At 37.4% G+C, this 20,707-nt stretch overlaps 2 protein-coding genes across 2 annotated transcripts in view; both read right to left on the bottom strand.

Moving 5' to 3' along the window:
* Positions 1 to 9,612, bottom strand: part of LOC128511054 (inter-alpha-trypsin inhibitor heavy chain H3-like) — a 25,635-nt gene extending 16,023 nt beyond the window's left edge. Inside the window, exon 1 of the mRNA XM_053483678.1 lies at positions 9,586 to 9,612. The gene's annotated coding sequence lies outside the window, so the exon portion shown is untranslated. The remainder of the gene's footprint in view (positions 1 to 9,585) is intronic.
* LOC128510940 (uncharacterized) overlaps positions 1 to 20,707 on the bottom strand; it is a 24,187-nt gene extending 3,480 nt beyond the window's left edge. Inside the window, exons 1-39 of the mRNA XM_053483480.1 lie at positions 20,531 to 20,707; positions 18,382 to 18,405; positions 17,907 to 18,061; positions 17,588 to 17,692; positions 16,942 to 17,104; positions 16,749 to 16,859; positions 16,053 to 16,181; positions 15,848 to 15,964; positions 15,565 to 15,733; positions 15,241 to 15,366; positions 14,608 to 14,789; positions 14,311 to 14,496; positions 14,050 to 14,189; positions 13,730 to 13,890; positions 13,606 to 13,632; positions 13,421 to 13,510; positions 13,172 to 13,312; positions 12,877 to 13,078; positions 12,613 to 12,785; positions 11,736 to 11,847; positions 11,425 to 11,557; positions 10,276 to 10,308; positions 9,586 to 9,609; positions 9,231 to 9,397; positions 8,989 to 9,093; positions 8,413 to 8,575; positions 8,208 to 8,318; positions 7,663 to 7,791; positions 7,447 to 7,563; positions 7,206 to 7,374; positions 6,848 to 6,973; positions 6,433 to 6,614; positions 1,939 to 2,124; positions 1,674 to 1,813; positions 1,272 to 1,432; positions 920 to 943; positions 762 to 815; positions 274 to 315; positions 70 to 183 (exon numbers count right to left, since the gene is read on the bottom strand). Of these exons, the coding sequence (XP_053339455.1) occupies positions 70 to 183; positions 274 to 315; positions 762 to 815; positions 920 to 943; positions 1,272 to 1,432; positions 1,674 to 1,813; positions 1,939 to 2,124; positions 6,433 to 6,614; positions 6,848 to 6,973; positions 7,206 to 7,374; positions 7,447 to 7,563; positions 7,663 to 7,791; positions 8,208 to 8,318; positions 8,413 to 8,575; positions 8,989 to 9,093; positions 9,231 to 9,397; positions 9,586 to 9,609; positions 10,276 to 10,308; positions 11,425 to 11,557; positions 11,736 to 11,847; positions 12,613 to 12,785; positions 12,877 to 13,078; positions 13,172 to 13,312; positions 13,421 to 13,510; positions 13,606 to 13,632; positions 13,730 to 13,890; positions 14,050 to 14,189; positions 14,311 to 14,496; positions 14,608 to 14,789; positions 15,241 to 15,366; positions 15,565 to 15,733; positions 15,848 to 15,964; positions 16,053 to 16,181; positions 16,749 to 16,859; positions 16,942 to 17,104; positions 17,588 to 17,692; positions 17,907 to 18,061; positions 18,382 to 18,405; positions 20,531 to 20,674 (4,837 nt within the window). The 5' untranslated portion in view covers positions 20,675 to 20,707. The remainder of the gene's footprint in view (positions 1 to 69; positions 184 to 273; positions 316 to 761; positions 816 to 919; positions 944 to 1,271; positions 1,433 to 1,673; positions 1,814 to 1,938; positions 2,125 to 6,432; positions 6,615 to 6,847; positions 6,974 to 7,205; positions 7,375 to 7,446; positions 7,564 to 7,662; positions 7,792 to 8,207; positions 8,319 to 8,412; positions 8,576 to 8,988; positions 9,094 to 9,230; positions 9,398 to 9,585; positions 9,610 to 10,275; positions 10,309 to 11,424; positions 11,558 to 11,735; positions 11,848 to 12,612; positions 12,786 to 12,876; positions 13,079 to 13,171; positions 13,313 to 13,420; positions 13,511 to 13,605; positions 13,633 to 13,729; positions 13,891 to 14,049; positions 14,190 to 14,310; positions 14,497 to 14,607; positions 14,790 to 15,240; positions 15,367 to 15,564; positions 15,734 to 15,847; positions 15,965 to 16,052; positions 16,182 to 16,748; positions 16,860 to 16,941; positions 17,105 to 17,587; positions 17,693 to 17,906; positions 18,062 to 18,381; positions 18,406 to 20,530) is intronic.

The raw sequence follows: 20,707 nt of genomic DNA, 5'->3' as shown, positions 1-20,707 counted from the left end.
AAAAAAGGTCATTTTAGAAAATGTTGGAAATAATTTTAGAGAATCTGGGAAAATCCCATTTCCAGTTACCTGTTAGTGGATCTTTGACTAGGTTGAAGATAGTGCCGGGTTTGTCATTAATGTTAAAGCAGATTGCATCCTTTTGGTCTGGGAACTCAATGATGAAGTGTGGATCTGAATCAACTGTTATAAAACATTTTTTTATATAAATATTTGGTTCCCATAGGCTTGGATGCAAGGTTATTGTTTACAAGTAATAAATGAAATATTTACCCCAATTTACAGGTGATGATCTGGATGTTGAAGTATAAGTACCTGAAGAAACAGAACCTAAAATTAGATGAAGGTTTTAATGAAATCAGATGCTTCCTATTTTCAATTATGAATGAAAATCTGAAAAATTGATTAAAAATGTTTAAGTAGTATGGGAATTTTTGTATTTCTTATGTTTTATAGACTTACAGTGACTGAATATATAGGGATCTGAATCATAACACAAACATAAAATTTGGACCAGTGCCACCTTATTAAATTCTTATTAAATTTGAATTGTTGCTGTTTCAGAAAAATAATTAACAGTTGGAAGATTTAAATAATTTATTTATTTTTTATTTACAATGTTACTGTAACATTGTGGAATGTCCACCTTTTCTCTCTACTGTAAATATATAAATTTAGGTTCTCTCTAAATATATAAATATTTTGTTCGCATAGGCTTGGATGCTAGGTTATTGTTTACAAGTAATAAATGAAATATTTACCCGAATTTACAGGTGCTGATCTGGATGATGAAGCGTAAGATGAAAAACCAGGACCTAAATTAGATGAAGGTATTAATGAAATCAGATGCTTCCTTCTTTCAATTATGAATGAAAATCACATTATGAGTAAGAAATAGTTAATATTCTGAAGTCCTTACTTGCTTTAACTTCCTTACGCTCATCTGTAAAGCAACACATGTGACATGTTAAAAAAAGTGCAGTTCATTATCAAATCAAACATGTACTGCTCATGCACTAGTCATGGCCGAGCCAGCTGAAGATAATTGAGGCTGCCGTTTATGGCATGCTCCTGATCAATGAATCCCATCATAAATACAATTTAGTATCTGGTTTTTGGTGGGCCTGAACCAACTGCAGACTCAAATCCATTTAATAGGAATGGAATTGTTCTTCTGCTGTTATGGCTCAACGTCTTCAAAGTTCAGTGTGTACAGTGACCAGAGACAAAGACAAAAAATATATATACATAAACTTGTATTTGCATCATACCTTCTGTCAGCTTGTCAGCAATTAGTGTATTCTCTGGCTTTTCTTCAGTTTCAGGCTTGGTCACCACCATGGAGGTGAGCGGCGTGACAAAGTTGTATTTCAGAGAGAGCTCCAATGCTTCTGCTGTAGCATTCTGCTTCTCCTCAGCTGAACCCTTGTCTCTGTAATGAAATGCTTTCTATTAGTATTGGGTTGGGATTCTTGTTTGTTAGACTACAACACAATATGCATTATAATAAATATAATTGTTATAGCGTTTTGTATTGCTTTCATTGGAGAAATAAGGGGGATGTTAATAGTGCTAAAGGCCTTGATTCATTAACATAATAAATACATCTAGACAATCCCTGGATTAGAAAAAAACTAAAAAAAAAAAAAAAAAAAAGTTAGTGGCTCACTAACTTCTTGTTCAAAAGATTCTGGATGGTGAGATAAGCCCAGAGACGCTCAGTGAAATCCCCAAAGATGTATTCTTGATCAGGGAAGATGATATTCCAGTCCCTAGTACTGGCCTGGCCTTTTAGCAAAAACTCGGTATTTAACTGAAAAAAACAACAACAACAACACAAAAAGCAAAGGTCACATAAAAGCAATACTTCCCACATAAATCACTGACTTTTATTTTCTCTACAAAAATTGTCAAGTAAAGTAATTTAACGTCTCTCACCGACTGAGCAGACACTTCGACTGGGAAGTCGTTCATCTCGATGTCATTCATTCGACCCGACACGACAATCTCAGAGCCGTTAAAGAGCTGCTTAAATTTGCTGCCAGTCACAGAGTTTACCTTGCTGTCTGGATATTGGAAGTGTACATCTGACAGGAGAACGTTTGCAACCTCATTGTAAAATCCCTGTCAAATAAAAGATATCATTCAAAAACATTAAATATTTTACATAATTTATTATATCAATCATCACAAAATGGTGGACCTTGAGATAGTTCTATGATGCCTCAGATGGTTTTCTGAAAAATTAAAATAATTAATATTCCTGTAAACTAGCGCCTTTTTCCTGGAGATCTGAACCTGCTTATATGAATAAACAGATCAATATGTATTAATTCTTCCTGTGGGCATTTTACGGGACAAAACATCTCGGGTTACTTTGCTGTAACCCTGTTCCCTGAAAAGGCAGGAACGAGATGCTGCGTGAAAACGCTATGGGAAACATCTTGTCATGTTGCCGGTTGTGAAACATGTGTGTACGTGTGTGTACGGTGACGTCATCTGATGAGACGCACCTGCAGGTTATAAATAGGAGTGAACCGGAAACATTCCTCAGATTGATTTGTCTGAACGGACGTCCGGTCACGTAGGCAGTGCGGCATTGAGACGCAGCATCTCGTTCCCGCCTTTTCAGGGAACAGGGTTACAGCAAAGTAACCCGAGACGTTCCCTTTCAAAGGCTACACTCGATGCTGCGTGAAAACGCTATGGGAACGAGAATACCAACGCCGCACTGCAAGTGTCTGGACCCCAAGATTGTGTAGCGTGTGCGCACAAGGCCGAGAAGGTCTCAGAACTATATCTGGGAAGCTGACTCGAGCATCTGTGAGCCCGGCATGGCATGAACATCCAGATTATAAAACCTAACAAATGTGTGTGGAAAGGACCACGCCGCCGCGTCACACACTTGCTGCAGGGGAATACCTCCTGCTAGTGCAGTAGATAAGACGATCTCCCTGGTTAAATGAGCCCTGGTTCCTAGAGGGAAGTTTAGCCCACGCGCCTCATAGGAGAGAGCAATAGCATCTCTCACACAGTGTAGTGGCGGCCGCCCCCCAAAGTCTAGGCAGGATGGGGAGACTGACAGATCTCCAATCCTCTCAGAGAGGTAACGGCCATTAGAAAAACCATCTTAAAGGTCAGAAACCTGAGGTGCTGACTAGTGGTTCAAAAAAAAAAAAGGGGTGTCAATTGGCTCTTCGAGCACGATAGATAAAACCCACAAAAGGGACCGTGTCACAGTAACCCCACCAATCAGGACGTGGCAGGCTGAAATAGCAGTTACGTACGTCCTGAGGGTACTAGGGCACAAGCCGAGGACAATTTTTCCTGCAGAGACTTTAGCACTGAAACATTTCGGCAGTGGACTGGGTCTACCTGCTTCGTCATGCACCAACTTTCAAATACATTCCATTTGAGGGCATAAGCTCTTCTAGGGGAGGGAGCCCTAGCACTTAGAATAGTCTTAATTAAGTTGAAGGTTCCAAAACTCGGGCCGGGGATGAAATGTCATCCCCTGCGCCTGAGACAGAAGATCCCACCTCATTGGAATCACCCATGGTGATCGTTGAAGAGGGATACTAGATCCGAGAACCACACTCTGGTCAGCCAACAGGGCGCTATCAATAAGAGGCGCAAACACTGTTGATAGACCCTCGCCAAGACTCCCGGGAGCAGAGCTATCAGGAAAAGCGCATAAAGGCGTAACCAGGGCCATGTACGGGCCACGGCGTCCAGACCCGGGGTAGCTGGAGGAGTCAGAGAGTAGTAAAGGGGACATTTGCTGATCTTGCGAGGCAAAGAGGTCCACCTCTTCTACCTGAAATCTCTCCCAGATTGACTGACTATTTTGGGTCCATAAGAGCTAAGATCTATGAAAGTGATGGTCACTTTCCGGTCTAGCTTGATTTCCTTGAGGGTGTTGAGAATGGATTCGACACGAGTGAAAGACAGCTGTGCACGCTTATGATCGAATCCCATGTGACAACCAATATGTTGTCCTCTGAACAGGAAAGAGCACGCTTTTCGTGGCGTTGGGTCTCAATCCTAAGAAACAGAGATGAGCTAGGATAACATGCTGATGTCAAAGCGCTAGCTACTGAGACTGGGCCAGCTAGTCGTCTATGTAATTCAAATACGGATGCCCTGGAGTCGTAAGCGCCAGAAATACATCCATGCATTTTATATATGTGCGGGTGAGAGAGCTAGACCAAATGGAAGCACCCGATACTGGTAAGCTTCGCCCCTGAAAGCGACCTTAGGAGCCTCCTGTGTTGTGGCAATATTTCTATATGAAGTAAGCGTCCTTCAATCGATTGTCCCAAATCAATCGCTTGGTAGGATTTGAGAGCAATCACTTTGACAGTCAACATTTTGAAGCTGTATTTATTTATTTATTTTAGATAGCGGAACAGCTAAAAATCTAAAAATTGTACGTAGCCCCCGTTCCTCAAGAACCAAGAAATACCGACTGTAGTAGCCTGACTCACTGTCTGGTAGGGGAACATGTTCCATGGCCCCATTCCCCAGCAACTTCTGTCAGCAGATGCGCACTTTCCGGTTTCACGGAAGTGGAGACCACGCTGTTGAAACATGGAGGGTGATGTGAGAACTGCATCTTGTAGTTTCTCTCTACAGTGCCCCCATGGTCCTGTCTGAGCTTTTTTGAGGCGGATTGCGAAGCGCAGGCACGACGCACTCCAATCTTTACGAGGAGGTGCCCGGCTCAAAAACACTCTCCTTGAGTCGAGACTGGGTGGCTGACAGTCCCGACTCTTGAGCACGGCGGGAAAGGAATTTCCGAAGGCTTGTTCATATAACTTAAAGGGGTTAACGACATCGCCAAACAGGCCGGAAGGCGAAATAGGGGCATCAAGGAAAAATGCGCGATGCTATGCTTGATGCCGCTGAGATTCAAGCCATAAGTCTGTGGCCCAACGTAATTCCAGAACGCCCTATCTTGAAGAGACCCGCCAGTACTCAATTCTCTCAGCAGGTCAGCCTGGTAGACCTGCAAAACCGTCATGGTGTGCAATGGAGCACCAACCAGACCTGCTGCCTGAAAGGATTTTCCCTTCAGGGAAGATAAAAGTCTACACAGCTTGAAAGGAAGTATTAGCTTTTCAGGGAGGATGATGTTTTAGGAGAGAGATAGCCTGAAAGCGTCTCTTCTATCTGGGCGTCATCATATAACCCTGCGCTTCCACCTCAACTATATTTAAACAAATAAATAAAGTAGATGGCAGGAAAACACAGGATAAATACAGCTTACTCCATGAAAGGGTTAACTCATATGGAGATTGCTAAGAAAAAGGGAGAGAGCGTTGTTGAGGCTCCGCCCCCCGGCCACCCGTCAGAACCTGCCGTCTAATGTTTTTTTTTTTTTTTAAGCGCTTGTGTGCTATTTCTATCTCCGCGGAGCGAGAGAGAATGTTTATCCTTGCCCATTCACAAGAAGCGCTTGCGAGCGGACAGAGGGATTTCCCGATCCAACGAGGAAGTGAGAGATAGGAGTTTTAAATCCGTCTCTCACAGCTCTGCTGGATACACGTGTTTTAAGCCCCAGAAATGCGCCGCGCCCGGTGCTTCTCAAGGAAGCGCGCGAGCACTTTATTCGAAGCAGTAAAGTGTAGAGATCGCCCTCCGATATGTATTTATCAGACACGAAGGGATGTCTCAATTAAAACTCTGCCATATCGGTGAGTTAAACACTTTCTTATTTTGCTGGTTTAAACACACACACACATACACAACAAGGTCAGTGAAGACAAAAGATTTGAGGAATGTTTCCGGTTCACTCCTATTTATAACCTGCAGGTGCGTCTCATCAGATGACGTCACCCGACCGAGGTTATATAAGCCAAAATTTGGCGCGTTTGATACACACATGCTTCACAACCGGCAACATGACAAGATGTTTCCCATAGCGTTTTCATGCAGCATCAAGTGTAGCCTTTGAAAGGGAACATGGGTTATTATAGCAAACATATCCGTAGCAGTCCAAGGTGGGGGCATGTGAAATATTTGAATTAAGAGCCTGGTGTAACAGAACATCCAGAGTCTTTTTACATTTATGTTCAGCCCAGCAGTGTGCAAATAAAGATGCACTAAAGATTAATTAAAGATTGTTTTGTGTATTTCATACAAGTACAAGGACATTTGGACATCAAAGTTCAAACTGTCCACATGTTTAATGTAGTTACAAAAAATTGATTAAAAATGTTTTTAAGCGTTATGGGAAATTTTTAATTTCTTATGTTTTATAGACTTACAGTGACTGGATATATAGGGATCTGAATCATAACACAAACATGAAATTTGGACCTGTGCCATCTTATTAAATTCTTATTAAATTTGAATTGTTACAATTTTCAGGAAAGATGAGTGAGTGAAAGGATGTAACATAAATTAATGTTTAACAGTTCTGGTCCACACCTGTAGCTGAAGCACAGCATCCGATGCCTCATAGATTCTCCGAGCCAGACCGTTATTCTCCTTCGCCATAACATCCAGGAAACTGTATTTTACATCAAAGCCAAAGCCCAGGCAAAAGAGGGTCGCCTCTCCACCGATAGCATTTTTGACATTTTCTTGTATCTTTTCTAAGCGTGTTTCACCTAAAAAAATAGATGTTTCACTGTATTTTAAAATAAGTTTAAAAGACCCTTTCTTTGTGGTTGAGTTCTGAAACAACTTGCAGAAACAATCCAATCACAAATACTAAATGCTAAAACCATTTAATTAGTGTTAGTTTCCTCTCACTCTTTTTCTCTCATGCTTTCTTTTTTTTGTAACTTTACCATTTTGACAAGCACCATCACAAAGACTATCACTACCAGCTGAGACATACCTTTATTTGGGTCTCCATCAGTCAGTAGGATGATCATGGATGCACTGTTTTCTGGAACAACTTTGTTTGCCCTGGCTGTTTTCAGCAGGTCCGCAGCACGCAAAACAGCATCATTAATATTTGTCCCTAAACAAATAAGAAATCAATGTATGTTAATCCATCAAATTCAACTGCTAAATATTTTAATTCACCCTTGATTCAAAGATTGTTCTGATTGTGATGTAAACAATGACAGGACACAAGTAAATTTGTATTCTGGGAGTAAAAGTATAACACTTGCTTGTTCCATCCACTTTTAACAAGTTTCAAATAAAGAAAACAAATCCCATAGATCAGAAGATGCCATGCTGATACTTACAGCCATCTACGTGTATGTTTTTAGTAAAAGTTTTTGCTTCGTCGACATTTTCTTCTGTGGCTCTGGTTAAGGTTGGTTTCCATGTTTCGACATCACCTGCAAAGATTACCAGGGCAAAGTGATCTTCCTCATGCAGTTCACTTAGGATGGTCTGCATCGCGTCTCGAGTCTGTCAAATGTGAAAAAGCCAGTTAATGTTGTTTCTTCTCAATCAGCGTTGCTATGTTTTCTCTTACTTCACCTGTTGCATTTTTTTCCCAGTCATGGAGCCACTCTTGTCTATCACAAACACAACATTCTTGGGCAATCGTGGCAAATTAGCTGGGGCAAAGAAGTGTACAAAATACCCATTCACTATCTGAAACAGAATGGAGGAGTGATATTACTTTGATAATCATTATTAGACAAATGCTGACTTTCACAAACTCAGAAATGTTACTGCTTATAAAACCCAAACCTGAATATCACCAAGGTCCTGTGCACGCTTGACCTCATAGTTGATGAGGAAATCTCCATCTATTAGAGTACCCTCACAGTCTGAGCATTTCCTTTGCTGATCAAGAGTTGGAGAGAACGACACATGCGCCTGCAAAAAGAAAATCATGTGATCAGCTCAGCAAACAAAAAATCGTCTTTTGAACATTCCCTAAATGTCCCTTACCATAATACCAAAATCCTTTATTGCTCACAGAAATAGACATCAATCATTGTTAAAGTTAATGCAGACAGCTTTTTTCTAGGTCAAGAGACAAGTGTGCTTCCTAACAAGGAAAGCATGGCCTTATTCAACACATAGCTCTACAACCCTGTCAGAGGGAATGCAAGATAAAATTTGTCTTGAACCTTGGCACTAAAAGAATGTTGATGAATGACTGATAATATTTTTAGCAATATTTTAAGCTTTGCCATATTACCCATGTTAGCTTTTGTTTGGTTTATTTTCTGGTCAGTGTAAGAAACTTAAAAAAATATATAAGGTTAAATAAATACTTCTGAAATCACCTTTTTGTCACTGACTGTTTTCTCCACCAGGGGAAGTAGCTCATTGGTAATGAACGTACCATAGGCATCCAGAAACTCAATGCCCTGAGGCTCATAGACATCAGCAACAATCTATGGATGAATTTTAGAACATGTATATAATACATTATGTTTATGAGAGTGAGGAAGGCTTATAAAAGAACATATCGCTAGTAATTAACTGCACCTCAAAGTGTTGAACCAGCTGTTGGGGTTTGACCCGGATCATGAGCTCATATTTCCCAAGCCGACGCTGAAGAAGTTCCTCATACGTAAGTGTAAATGTGACCTTGCTGTTGGCTGCAATGTTTACAGAGACAGAAAACTTCTCCATCTTTCTACCTGAAGCTCTTAATAAGACAGAGTGCAATATAATTAATCAGATACCATCCATTTCACATTCACATTTACTTTTTGCAGAAATTTCATAGGTGTCTCATAAGGCTCAGTACTCATTCCTGTCTTCTTCTGTTTTTCTTCTCTATTGGTGATATTCTTCTCTTGCTACACTTGTCCAAAAGACACATTGGATCTTTGCGCATTTTGAATGCATTTACAGTTATGTTCACGCAATTCCTTTTTAAAAACAAGTTTATTCTGGATGTTATGTTTTGGTCCCATCTCCGAAAAAACATTTGCTACTCCAGATTCAATTTGGTTTTGGCTCTAGAACCACCGTGACCCTGATTATGATTATTAAGTTTATGTTAATTATTGTGTGTATGTCAATATTCCAGTAGGAATAATCAATTCTGTTACTCACTTGACCAGGCCAGCTGTCTGTCCAGATGAAACAGCCGCCTCATACTGCTTCTTGGCCTTTTCCTTCTCTTTAACCTCTCCTACATATACCTTTCCATCAATCTCCCTAAAACATAAATATTTTAATGATAACTGATTTGAAAGGTCTTGGAGGAAAATGGTGGCATAATAAAGAATAACCATAATACAAATTATTCAATAAAAAAGGATTAATAGCATTCTGTGCAGTAGTCCACTACTGACATGCTGAAGTTGGAGATAAAGGCCGTCTTGGGTAACTCCACCTCGAAAGAGACTTCCTGTGAGACGTTGGCCTTGTTCAGAGCCGTGGACATCATGACCGTGTGGGCAAATCGAGACGCCACCTTGCAGTTTATTTTCACATTCTGAAACTCTATCTGAGAGAGAGAGACAGAGAGAGAAAGAGAATAAGAAAGCAAATTTAAAAAAGTGTACATTCAATTAATTATAATATTAGGTTGAGTAAAAAGAAGAAAAATGTGCATTAAAATAGATAGATGTGGAATTGCATATCTTTGTGGCTGAGTAATCAGGAAAACTATTTCTTGTGTATTGATAAATTGGTTCTTTTTCTTACTTGAGAAGGGTTGACACTCTGTTTCTGTTAGAAGGAAATTGGAAAGAGACAAAATTAATATAATACACATTAAACATACTGTATAGCATTTAACATATTGAATATAATTAAAAAAAGTAATTTAAACAATAGTTATTTAATGTTACTATTTTCTTTAATTCCAGTTTGGGTCAGAGATTTGGGGTTGGGGCAGTGGGTAGTGAATTAAACCCCTAATAATCAAAAATGGCCAGTATAACCCACCAAATATCATATCATAGTGATGAATTAAAAATATTAACTGTTATAAAACATGATAAAGTGGTGGACTTTCTTAACTTTCTTTGTTATTGTAAAGCAAAGAATAAATCCTGCCTACTAGGGTGGATATGTAGAGCATGTTGTTTTGGTATATCTCTTCCTTTTAAAATGTATGTGAATCAGCCAATTTGTAACAAAATAAAAAAGTAGAAAAAAAATCTCCTGGTGTTAGAAGGAGGATTGAGCATGTCCTCCGACACACCATACTGTACATGGGTGAAGATTTTGATGTTCAACCCAAAGTTACGCTCTTGGTTGTAGCCATATACTATTTTGCAAGCATCAAATTTGCAAGAAATTGTGCCTATATAATCTACTTTTTACGATTTTTTGATTCTTTACAATTTCTGTGAGACAAAAAAACAACAAACAAACTGAAACAAAACATACCTTTATGAATTTGCTGGCACTGCTGTCACTTTCCTGCAGAGGAAGGAAGAGTTATCAAGGGACAGTGCTTTATTTTGCTGCTCTTTTTCAAGTTTTTTAAAAGGTTTTCTTTCCAATGATACTATCAGCAATAACTTACTAAAACAAAATATTGAATGTTAAAACTATTTACATGAGTTTCAGAATTTGGGAGGTTTATTTGGTATGTCCCAGTTTGGCTTTAATGAAGGTTTACACTCAAGCTGACACAAACCTCACAAGTATAATGGAATTGCTATCTCGAAATTCTGCACCATCTCGACTTTATAATTTCCTTCACAATTTCAACACTTTCAGTGTAATCTCAGATTGTTAAACCCCAACTGTATATACAGTACTAATGACATACATCAATAGCTTTTACTCAACACCAATTTTACTAGATCTTTTTAACACTAAAAGACTTTCATACCTGTTGCTCATTGCCCCTTGAGACTACTAACGCTCCATAAGACCCCAGTGGTATACATAAGTAAACAGAGATGCAGATCAGCAGCAGAGTCCACACTGGAGTCATGATGCGTCCAGTGATCAAGCCTGAATGTTCAGTTTCGCACAGGAATCCTAAATTGAATCAGAGCCCTAGCAGGTCAAAATCCATTCTTGCCCAATAGCTAAATTCTGTTTTATGTTTAGTTTGGCACACAGATTTGTGTTATGTAATGTCTTATGGATTTAAGGTAATTATTAATACTATTAGTAGTACTTAGTTGCATGCAGTATTATGCAAAGATTAGATTTTTTCTATGTGTGAGTAACATTTTATTGTAAATAATTATTCGTATAAAAATAATGCAATTGAAAACTTATTTTGTAAATCATTTAATGTCTATTTTGCTTCATTATTTTGGCTTCTCCATTTTGACTAAATTTATCTGAATAAAGCAGACACAAACCCAATTTATTTCAGACAGTTATTAGGAAACCTTTAATCAGAAGTAAGTGTGTACAAAGTCAATAACAAAGTCCTTTCAGTGTTTGTTAAAAAAAAAAAAAATCCTGTTATACCGGTTCATCAACAGGTACATTGTCTATTCCAAAAAATACTGTCATGCTTTCAGTAATAAAATGGTGGGAAATGTATAAAAGAAAATGTTTTTCTTCTCAGACCATTGTAAAGAGGCCAGAGACAGTATAGTCTCCGAGGACTCCATCGATGAGCCCTGTGCCGTTATGATGAATAAACCAACAGGGCACATTTTCTCCTTTCTTCACATCCCTTCTGAAATCCCTCTGCCATCCCCTAAAGTAGCACAGCGCACAATTATTACCAAGCCATTTAGCCTCAAGTATATTGATTCATCTCAAGTCCTTACCTGTGTATTTCAAGGATTTTTGCCTGTTCATAAAAGAAGATAAACAGTACATGATGGAATATGTGTGTGTGTGTGTGTGTGTGTGTTTTTAGATTTCTTATTTACCTGGTCACAGTAAGATTGTGGCCCTTCACAAACATATGCGCATCTGGTTTATCTGGATCTTTCCCTTGAAAGACATCACTAACCTCAAATCTTACACCATGGAAAAACTGTCCTGTTAGAAGGCAACATTAAATATGTATAAGTTACCATTTTTATTCATATTTTATTCATATTCACCATTATTATGTTTTTCTTGTTTTACACATACTTTAAATATGATTCGCAGGAAAAGGGTAATTTTTAAATAAAAGTCTAATAATTAAACGTAAAGAGCTAAAAAAACATTGGGAGTTTTTAAATCATTTAGCTGTGTATGAATTAAATATAAATTTCTTTGGCACTTAATGTCACTTTCATCAATAGGTTGTAGCCGTGCCACACACTTCAATCACAACCCCAGCGAATTTACCCAGAGAAGGAGAGAAAGCCCTGAAAGTTTTTTTTTTTAATGTCTTCAATTTCTATCGCATTGATATTTGAACCTTTCATCACTAAGATTTTGGGAGTTGTTACTAAAATATTTCAGTGTAAGTGTAAATCGACTACAGGTCAATAAACCTTCTCCAAACTTCATAGCCATTTTTATTACCTGGTCCATTTAGTGATTATAAAATGACTTAAGTTTGGAACAAAGGCAAAACATGAAGCTCCACATTCTTCCTCGCTACAGTAGCTTCCTATAAAATCCCGTCACTCCCACAACTAATGACAAGGTTTTTACACCCATCAACTCCCTTTAGTAGGTGTCTGGTGGCTTTTAAGCTCAAAGTAAAAGCTGACCATATCTCAGGTTTTCCCCACTAGCTAAGTGTTACAGAAGCCTCACTTATTTTTTTTTATATATAATCCAAGAATATTACATATTTGGTAAAATTACCAAGAAGACCATGAACTCCTTCTGAAAGATGGTGGCTATCCAGGGTGTAAAAGCCCAGGTAGTCTTGGTGGTAAGGATGCATCTTCCATACTTTGTGCAGGATGATAATAAACTTCAAAGAGTCTTTCAGGGTCACGGTAAGACTGTGGTCTTTGGTTACCTGAAGGTCCATGCTGCAGAAAAATAAAGGTGAGGTTTAAGGTAAATGTCTGAACTAATGTATCACATGGATGGAAAAACATTTATTTGTGGATGTTCACTCACTGCAAACTCTTAACATTAGATGTTTGTGACCAGTGAAGTTGTTCTTCCTTGCAGGGCTGAGACACTGTGATCTTTTGTGTTGTCACCATTACTCTAATACCAAATTTCTCATGAACAATCCCAAACTGACCAAAGTAGGTGTGCTGCTTGCTCCCTGGCTCCACTTTCTTGTCTCCAATGGTTTGCCCATTTACCACCAATCCTGTGGATTTATACATGTACCAGTGAGTAAATTGCATGTGAAGTAATCATTATTTTGGCAGCCTTGGGAATACTTGATAGGGAACACATTTACCTGAGACTGGATCTTTCACCAGGTTGAAAATGGTGCCTGGTTTATCATCAGTATTGAAGCATAGAGCATCATTCCGATCTGGCAACTCTATGATGAAATGTGGATCTCCGTCAACTGCCATACCCACCAGCCCTGCCATACCTAAAAAATAAAATAAGAAAAAATAAAAATAAAGAGATAAATACAACACTTGATTTATATTAATTGTCATTACATCAAATCTCAATTTTTATGATCATGTTATCTCACCTACATGACCACTGAACCCACGGCTAAGAAATGCTCTTTGGAGACCACTTCGGACGCTCAATTGGCCTAGGGATACTAAAGGCATAGGGGCTAGAAGTAAAAATATTTTGTAGTACTTTTTGGAAATTGACTCAACAACTTGAACAAATTAACCATAATTATATTTTAAGAAAGTCAATTGTTACCTGACTGAACAAAATCCAACCGTTGGTCTGACAAGGAAACGTACAGAAACACATTCTATCAGTACATAGCATAATTTAATTGTTTTTAGAAGTATTCTGCTGTAGCATGCAATTTAACTCATACCTTCTGTTAGTTTGTCAGCAATTAACGTGTCTTCTGAGGTTGCGTTAGTTTCCGGCTTAGTTACCACCATGGAGGTAAGTGGGGTGACAAAGTTGTACTTTAGCGATAGTTCCAGTGCTTCATCAGTGACATTCTCACATTCTTTGGGTGTACACTTGTCTCTATCGGAGCATAAAGTTCCTATTGTTATCATTCACGTCTAATTTTGTGCAAAACTGCAATGTACAATAGTTAGAATTAGATTGGATTATTAGATTACTGACACAAAAAAAAATTAAATCAAATGATCTATAATACCAAATATTTAATGTCATACTTACTGTTTGTTCAAGAGTTGTTGGATGGTCAAATATGCCCAGAGACGCTCAGTGAAGTCTCCAAAGATGTACTCTTGCTCAGGGAACAAGACAGCCCATTCTTCAGCATAAGCTTCCCCCTGGGCCACAAAAGGCTTTTCTAGCTAAATAAAAACAAACAAAAAAATTATTTACATATATGACTTTTATTTAAATGTTACATGACCACCATCCTTCAAAAGCTATGTATGCATTCTCTTTCAGTCGCATTCTGCAATCGCTCACCATTTGGGCTGAAATCTTAACAAGGGTCTTGTCAGCTTGAGAGTCCTTCAATCGGCCAGCGACTACAATCTCAGAGCCATCAAAGAATTGCTTGAACTGGCTGGTAGTCAATGAATTATCGATGCTGTCTGGATAATGTATATTCACTTCTAAGAGAAGCGGACTTGCAACCTCTTTATAAAATCCCTTTGGAAAGAAATCACAATTCATAAATGAATCAAAGCCAATGTTTTTTCAATGAACTGACATCTTCAGAATAACTTACACACAACAAATATCAATTTTCAGTCTATGTACCTGCAACTGCAGTACAGCATCTGAGGCTTCATAAATTCTCCGGGCCAAACCATCATTCTGTTTGGCCATTACGTCAAGAAAACCATAGTGTACATCGTAGCCAAAGCCTAAGCAGAAGAGGCTCATGTTTCCGCCAGCAGCCTTATGGACATTTTTTTGGATCACAGATGGATCTGTCTCCCCTGAATGCAACAAGATGCAATATTTAGGCAGTGTTGTGGAACATTCAGTAATCAGGCCAAATATGGCTTTAGTGATGCCAATGATAAGTGTATTGTATGCCAAAAATCATATAGGGCTTTTAATTTTAGACCAATGTCCTGGTCAGTATCTTACTTAAGATATGGGCTTATCAAGGTTGAGTCGTGGCTGTGTTCTATCAGTGTGATTCAGATGACGCCATTGCCGTCATGTCATCGTGGTGGTATGTGGGCAAAATTGAAGTATGAGGCTTTTTGCTTTTACTTAGTTGGCACATGGTAAAGGCCTTTTTTTCAATGTACATACTGTATGATTCGGATGGATACACAACAGCTTTTGCTAAAACTCAATCCACAGCAATTTTCAGCATCAGTATGACAAATGATTGATCATGTAGCACTAGTAACTATTGGGCGTTTGGACCAGACGTACCAGCAGTTGGGTCTCCATCAGTCAGTAAGATAATCATAGAAGGACTGTTGTCTGGAAGGGCATTGTTTCTTTTGGCGCTAGTCAGCATATCAACCGCATGTAATACAGCTCCATTGATATCGGTCACTTAAAAAAAAATTTAAACAGGTATACTATTAATAAAAATAAGTATTGATAGGTCTTTTGTACATAATAAACCAATCTTTCTTTAAATAATCAAAAGTGTAAAAAACTGAAAAACTTTCAAGTTATTTTTTAAAATGTAAAACATGGGTTGCATAATACTTTCAGCACTTTCATCAAACTACTTTGATAAAGACTTACTGCTCCTTGCTGTTATACTTCTGACATATTTCTTTGCTTCTTTTATATTTTCTTTCGTAGCTTTGGTTAATGACGGTCTCCATGTTTCAATCTCATTATCAAATATGACCAGTCCAAAGTGGTCTTCCTCATAAAGGTCATCTAGAATGGTCAAGAGTGCCTCTCGAGTCTACAACAGCAACAACAAAGACAAGAAGAAGAAGAACTGTCTATAGTTCTATATCAATAACATGCTAATAATTCTGTCTCCTTATTGGTTTCGCATCCAAACAATCTTACTTACCTGCGTCATTTTTCTTCCAGTCATGGAGCCACTTTTATCTATTACAAACACTACGTTCTTTGGCAACTGTTCCAAATCAGGTGGAGCAAAGAAGTGCACAAAATACCCGTTCACAATCTGAAACCAAAAGAGAGACATAAAATAAGTTTTAAACAGAGTAATCCTAAATTTTTTTCTTTGTCCAAAAGTGCTTCTGAGGGTGGACCTGAATATCACCCAAATCCTGTTCACGATTGACATCATATGTGATGATGAAATCCCCATCTATAAGTGTACCATCACAGCTTGGGCATTTCCTCTGTTGGTCCAAAGTTGGAGAGAAGGACACATGAACCTGGAAAAGAGGATCAGGGTATATACGGTTTATGATAGTTATGTCAATGAACTCTTAATAATACAGTATTCACTTAATAATTCACAGAAACACACAGTATGTGTCTGTGGGGAGTTCTTTTAAAGGTATAATGTACAGTATAAATACCTTTAAATCGCCCTCGGCTTGCTCATTGGGGCTATCTGACCTTTTTGATACATACACATTCACATTCCGTACAAACTTAAATTATTCTTTTAATTGTATGAAGCTGCTTCGTGACAATGACAATTTTTAAAAGCGCTATACAAATAAAATAAAATTGAATTGAATTGAATTTAAATATACTTTGTAGTTTGTGATTATCGAGTCAGGCCCACTTATATGCCATGCAACATTTTTAGCATTGTAATAATTTTAATTTGGGTTTCACCATACAAAAATATAATTACAATGTAAAATATTTAGTTACATTATATAGATCATGTATACACCTGTAGTATATACATAAGTTTGCTAACTGCAAAAAAAAAAAAATTCAAAAAAGCTTGATGGTAGTTTTTATAAGCTGTGTGGTTTTAGGCTCACCTTTTTGTCTGTGACTGTTTTCTCCACTAGAGGGAGCAGGTCATTGGTGATGAATGTGACATTGGTATCCAGAAATGTAATGCCCTGGGGCTCATAGACAGTAGCAACAATCTGTGGGTGTGAGCGTGTAAATGTAATGAATCTAAAATGAATTCCAGTAAAGAAAAAAATAACAAAACAGGAAGTACTCCACCTCAAAGTGTTGGACCAGCTGCTTGGGTTTGACTCGGATCATGAGCTCATATTTCCCAAGCCGACGCTGGAGGAGCTCCTCATATGTAAGTGTGAATGTGACACTGCTGTTGGCTGCAATGTTCACAGAGACAGAAAACTTCTCCATCTTTCTGCCTGAAGCTCTAAAGAAAAAGAAAAAAATAATCCAAGTTAACACTATAATTGTTTAATTTGTTCATTATATTTTCTCTAAAGTTATGGAAAGTTAAAGCACACACTAGTTCTTGTCTTCTAGTATAGTGTATATATAAATTGTTGAGTCATGATGGCAATTTATAAACTTATTTACTGAGAAATCTGAAAAAAAAAATAATAAAACTACATTAATCTGAAATAATAATAATAATAATTTTACTACATTAATCTGAAATAATAAGCATGTTTTAACTTGAGACTATATTTTAATAATGTTGTATATATTTTTTGTAAATTGGACACAATATCCTGTGCACATTTTTATAAACTCTAATAACGTACTCCAAACCTTTAATAATACCCATTGCATGTTAAAAAAATGCATGTTAGCATTGCATGTTAAACATCATTGCATTTTAAAAATGCACTTTAATTTTAAAAGTTCATATTCATTTTAATGCTGTACTTACTTGACCAGTCCGGCCGTATGCCCAGAGGACACAGCTGTCTCATACTCCTTCTTGGCCTTCTCTTTCTCCTTAACCTCTCCTACATAAATCTTTTCATCAATCTCCCTAAAAAAATAAGACAGTAAGAGCAGAATATTAATTATGCATCTAAAACATCTGCATACTGTATATTCAAACACATGTTTAAACATAGACCATATGTGAGAGCTGGATTTGAAACAATGCGCTCTACTGTTGATTCATGAGTCAGTTTTGTTATGACTCAGATTCATTTATTAGGAGCAGATTTTATGGGCAGTAAAACTAGGCTGAGACTGACATGCTGAAGTTGGAGATGAAGGCTGTCTTGGGTAACTCCACCTCGAAGGAGATTTCCTGTGAGATGTTGGCTTTGTTCAGAGCCGTGGACGTCATGACCGTGTGGGCAAATCGAGACGCCACCTTGCAGTCTATCTTCACATTCTGCATCTCGATCTAAGATTAAATAAATGTTAGCCACATTTTGTGTGATCATATTAGTATATTAATTAAACAACTAAAGCTAAAAATAATAATAAAAATTTATTGTTGAATGACTGAATTGGATATACAGTATTAAACAATTATTAGTCTAATATGCCCAGTAGAAAAAGTTCATCATTACCTTTATTTGTTTCGGTGAGAGTTTTGGCACAATTTTATACTATATTAAATATTAATATATAAGAGTTTTGGCACTTTTATATTATATTAATTGATCATCTTCTATCACTAAAACCGGTAAAAAAATGCAAAAGCAGATGACAATTTCTTACCTCATGAATCCTTAGGTTTGGCTTCTGTGTAAATAAAAAGCAAATCACTTGTTAATATTTGATTAGTTGGATAAATTATTTATGTACTGTATGTCAGAAGTGATGTTTTATTTTATATATTAATATTTTGGTGCTGTAGTTTTTTTTATTTCTCTCTCTTTCTATCTCTCTCTCTCTCTCTCTCTCTCTCTCTCTCTCTCTATATATATATATATATATATATATATATATATATATATATATATATATATATGTGTGTGTATGTGTGTGTGTGTGTGTGTGTGTGTGTGTGGCTTCCTAAGTATCTGACACTGGAATTAAATGGTATTTCTATTGTGCCTCTTCTGTAAACCACTGTTGGACTCTTTGTGTTTGTTGCTTGGGGACGTCTTGAACTCTTCTGTTTTGCATGAGTTTGTGTGTAGTATCTTAATTAGTTTTGTTATATAAGCCCAGGGTTTTTGCACTGTTCTTGGTCTTGCATCTGTTGTCTCACCAATATTTTATCCATGTTTATTTTGGTGGTTCGATGATAATCCTACTGTGTTCCCAGTTTTGTTGTTATATGTTTATGTTCAGTTCATTAACAACAAAAAATGTTTTTATACAGTTGCTGTGACCCATAAATTCTTAACAGAATACCAACCTTTTTTTTTACAACCTATGTAAAGATTGTGCAGGCTCACACATCAGCTGGACATATGGAGATCTGAACTCTTCCAGCACAGCATGCAGTGGAAAGGAGCCGTGCTTGCCACCCAGTTGGCTCAAATCCAGATGGAGGTCAACAGGGAGACCTTCAATGTCAGTCATAAACTGAATCCTGTCAGCCATGAGCAGTCCTGTTAGGCTGGAGATGCTTCCTGCTAACCCAGAAATGCTTCCTTCCTATTAAGTTAGAGTTGTTTCTTGTCAGCCATGCACCCAACCACGCCCTGCCCTGTATCAGCCAGACGCTTCACGACCTGAGCGTGTGGTGGCCCAACAGTGGCAACTTGGTGGTTGTGGGGTTTGAACCTGGGATCTTCTGAATCGTAGTCCAATGCCTTAACCACTAAGCTACCCCTGGCCCCCATATGAATTTGGTAGGGTTGTGCCGGTACTAAACTTTCACCTAAATCCAAAGGGACAACATCCCCTGCCCTGCTCCAGTTCCAGTGTTGGTGGTCCAGTCTCTGGTCCCTGTGCTCTATCCCGAATGCTTTAATTTTATTCAAAATCTTTACCTTTGTAAAGTTTAATTCTAAACTTTCTATTCCAAAATTCTTTTATAACATTATAACACATATTTTGCTGTTTTTTGTAACATACATTTTTGTAGCAAAGACCTTTAATAGACAAAACAAGAGTAAGAGTAAACAGAGAAAACATTTCAATATTTATTTTGCTTTTTTAAAAAATATATATATATTATGCTTAAAATTAACACCTTTTTAATGGAAAAAAATGTTTAAAATCTTGTTTTGCCTCAGAACACATATGTTTTGTTGTATAATTAGTTTACAAATTATGTACATGTACTGAACTGGAACAACTTACATCTATATGCAATAGTAAAATTATTTTAAATTCGGTTACAAATTAAAGAATTATTCACAATAATTAAATAAATGGAATCCTAAATTATGCCATGTATTTTAATTAATTATTATTAATGAAGTCATGGTTTTTATGTACTTATGTCTTACTGACCTGTCATTAAAATTAATGGGGTTTATCTACAGTAAATGTATAAATAGTAAAACTTTTAAGTGCTGCTATGATTTATGATGTTGTTACTCTTTCTACACATTGATTTGTAATGGGGGGGGGGGGGGAAATAATATAAATGGTATATACAATACGTATTTGCAAAACTGCTCATAATATTAAATCCATTTTGTATTTTTAAATGGATCTCTGATTAAACTTTGCAAACTATATAAGATATCTCCTCAACCAGCTTTATTAGGAAGGACTAAGCACCTTAAGGCCGAGCTCCTCATTGCATCTACATGACTTTTTTTGGGTTAAAAAGAAAATAAATGCTCAGTAAAAACAATACAAAGGAAATAAATGTATATAAGGGTATTAACAGAACTATTCACATTTGTGTTAAAAGTTAATTTTAGTGATAAATAATTTTTTAATAGAAACAAACAAATTTTACCTCTTGCTCTGTCTGTTTATCAAAATCATCATCTTCATCATCATGAGAAAAATGTCCTGGAATACCGATCGGGCCGATCAGCTGTGCTGTGACATGGAGACACAGACATGAACATACCAGCAGCCCAAACCATACTGTAGTCATGATGAATCCTGAGCTCTGAGCTTTGAGCTTAGT

This window comes from Clarias gariepinus, chromosome 23 (assembly GCF_024256425.1).
Source record: "Clarias gariepinus isolate MV-2021 ecotype Netherlands chromosome 23, CGAR_prim_01v2, whole genome shotgun sequence".
Lineage (NCBI taxonomy): Eukaryota > Metazoa > Chordata > Actinopteri > Siluriformes > Clariidae > Clarias > Clarias gariepinus.
Note: the sequence above shows the minus strand (reverse complement) of the source record. Positions and strands in the feature narration are given on the sequence as shown.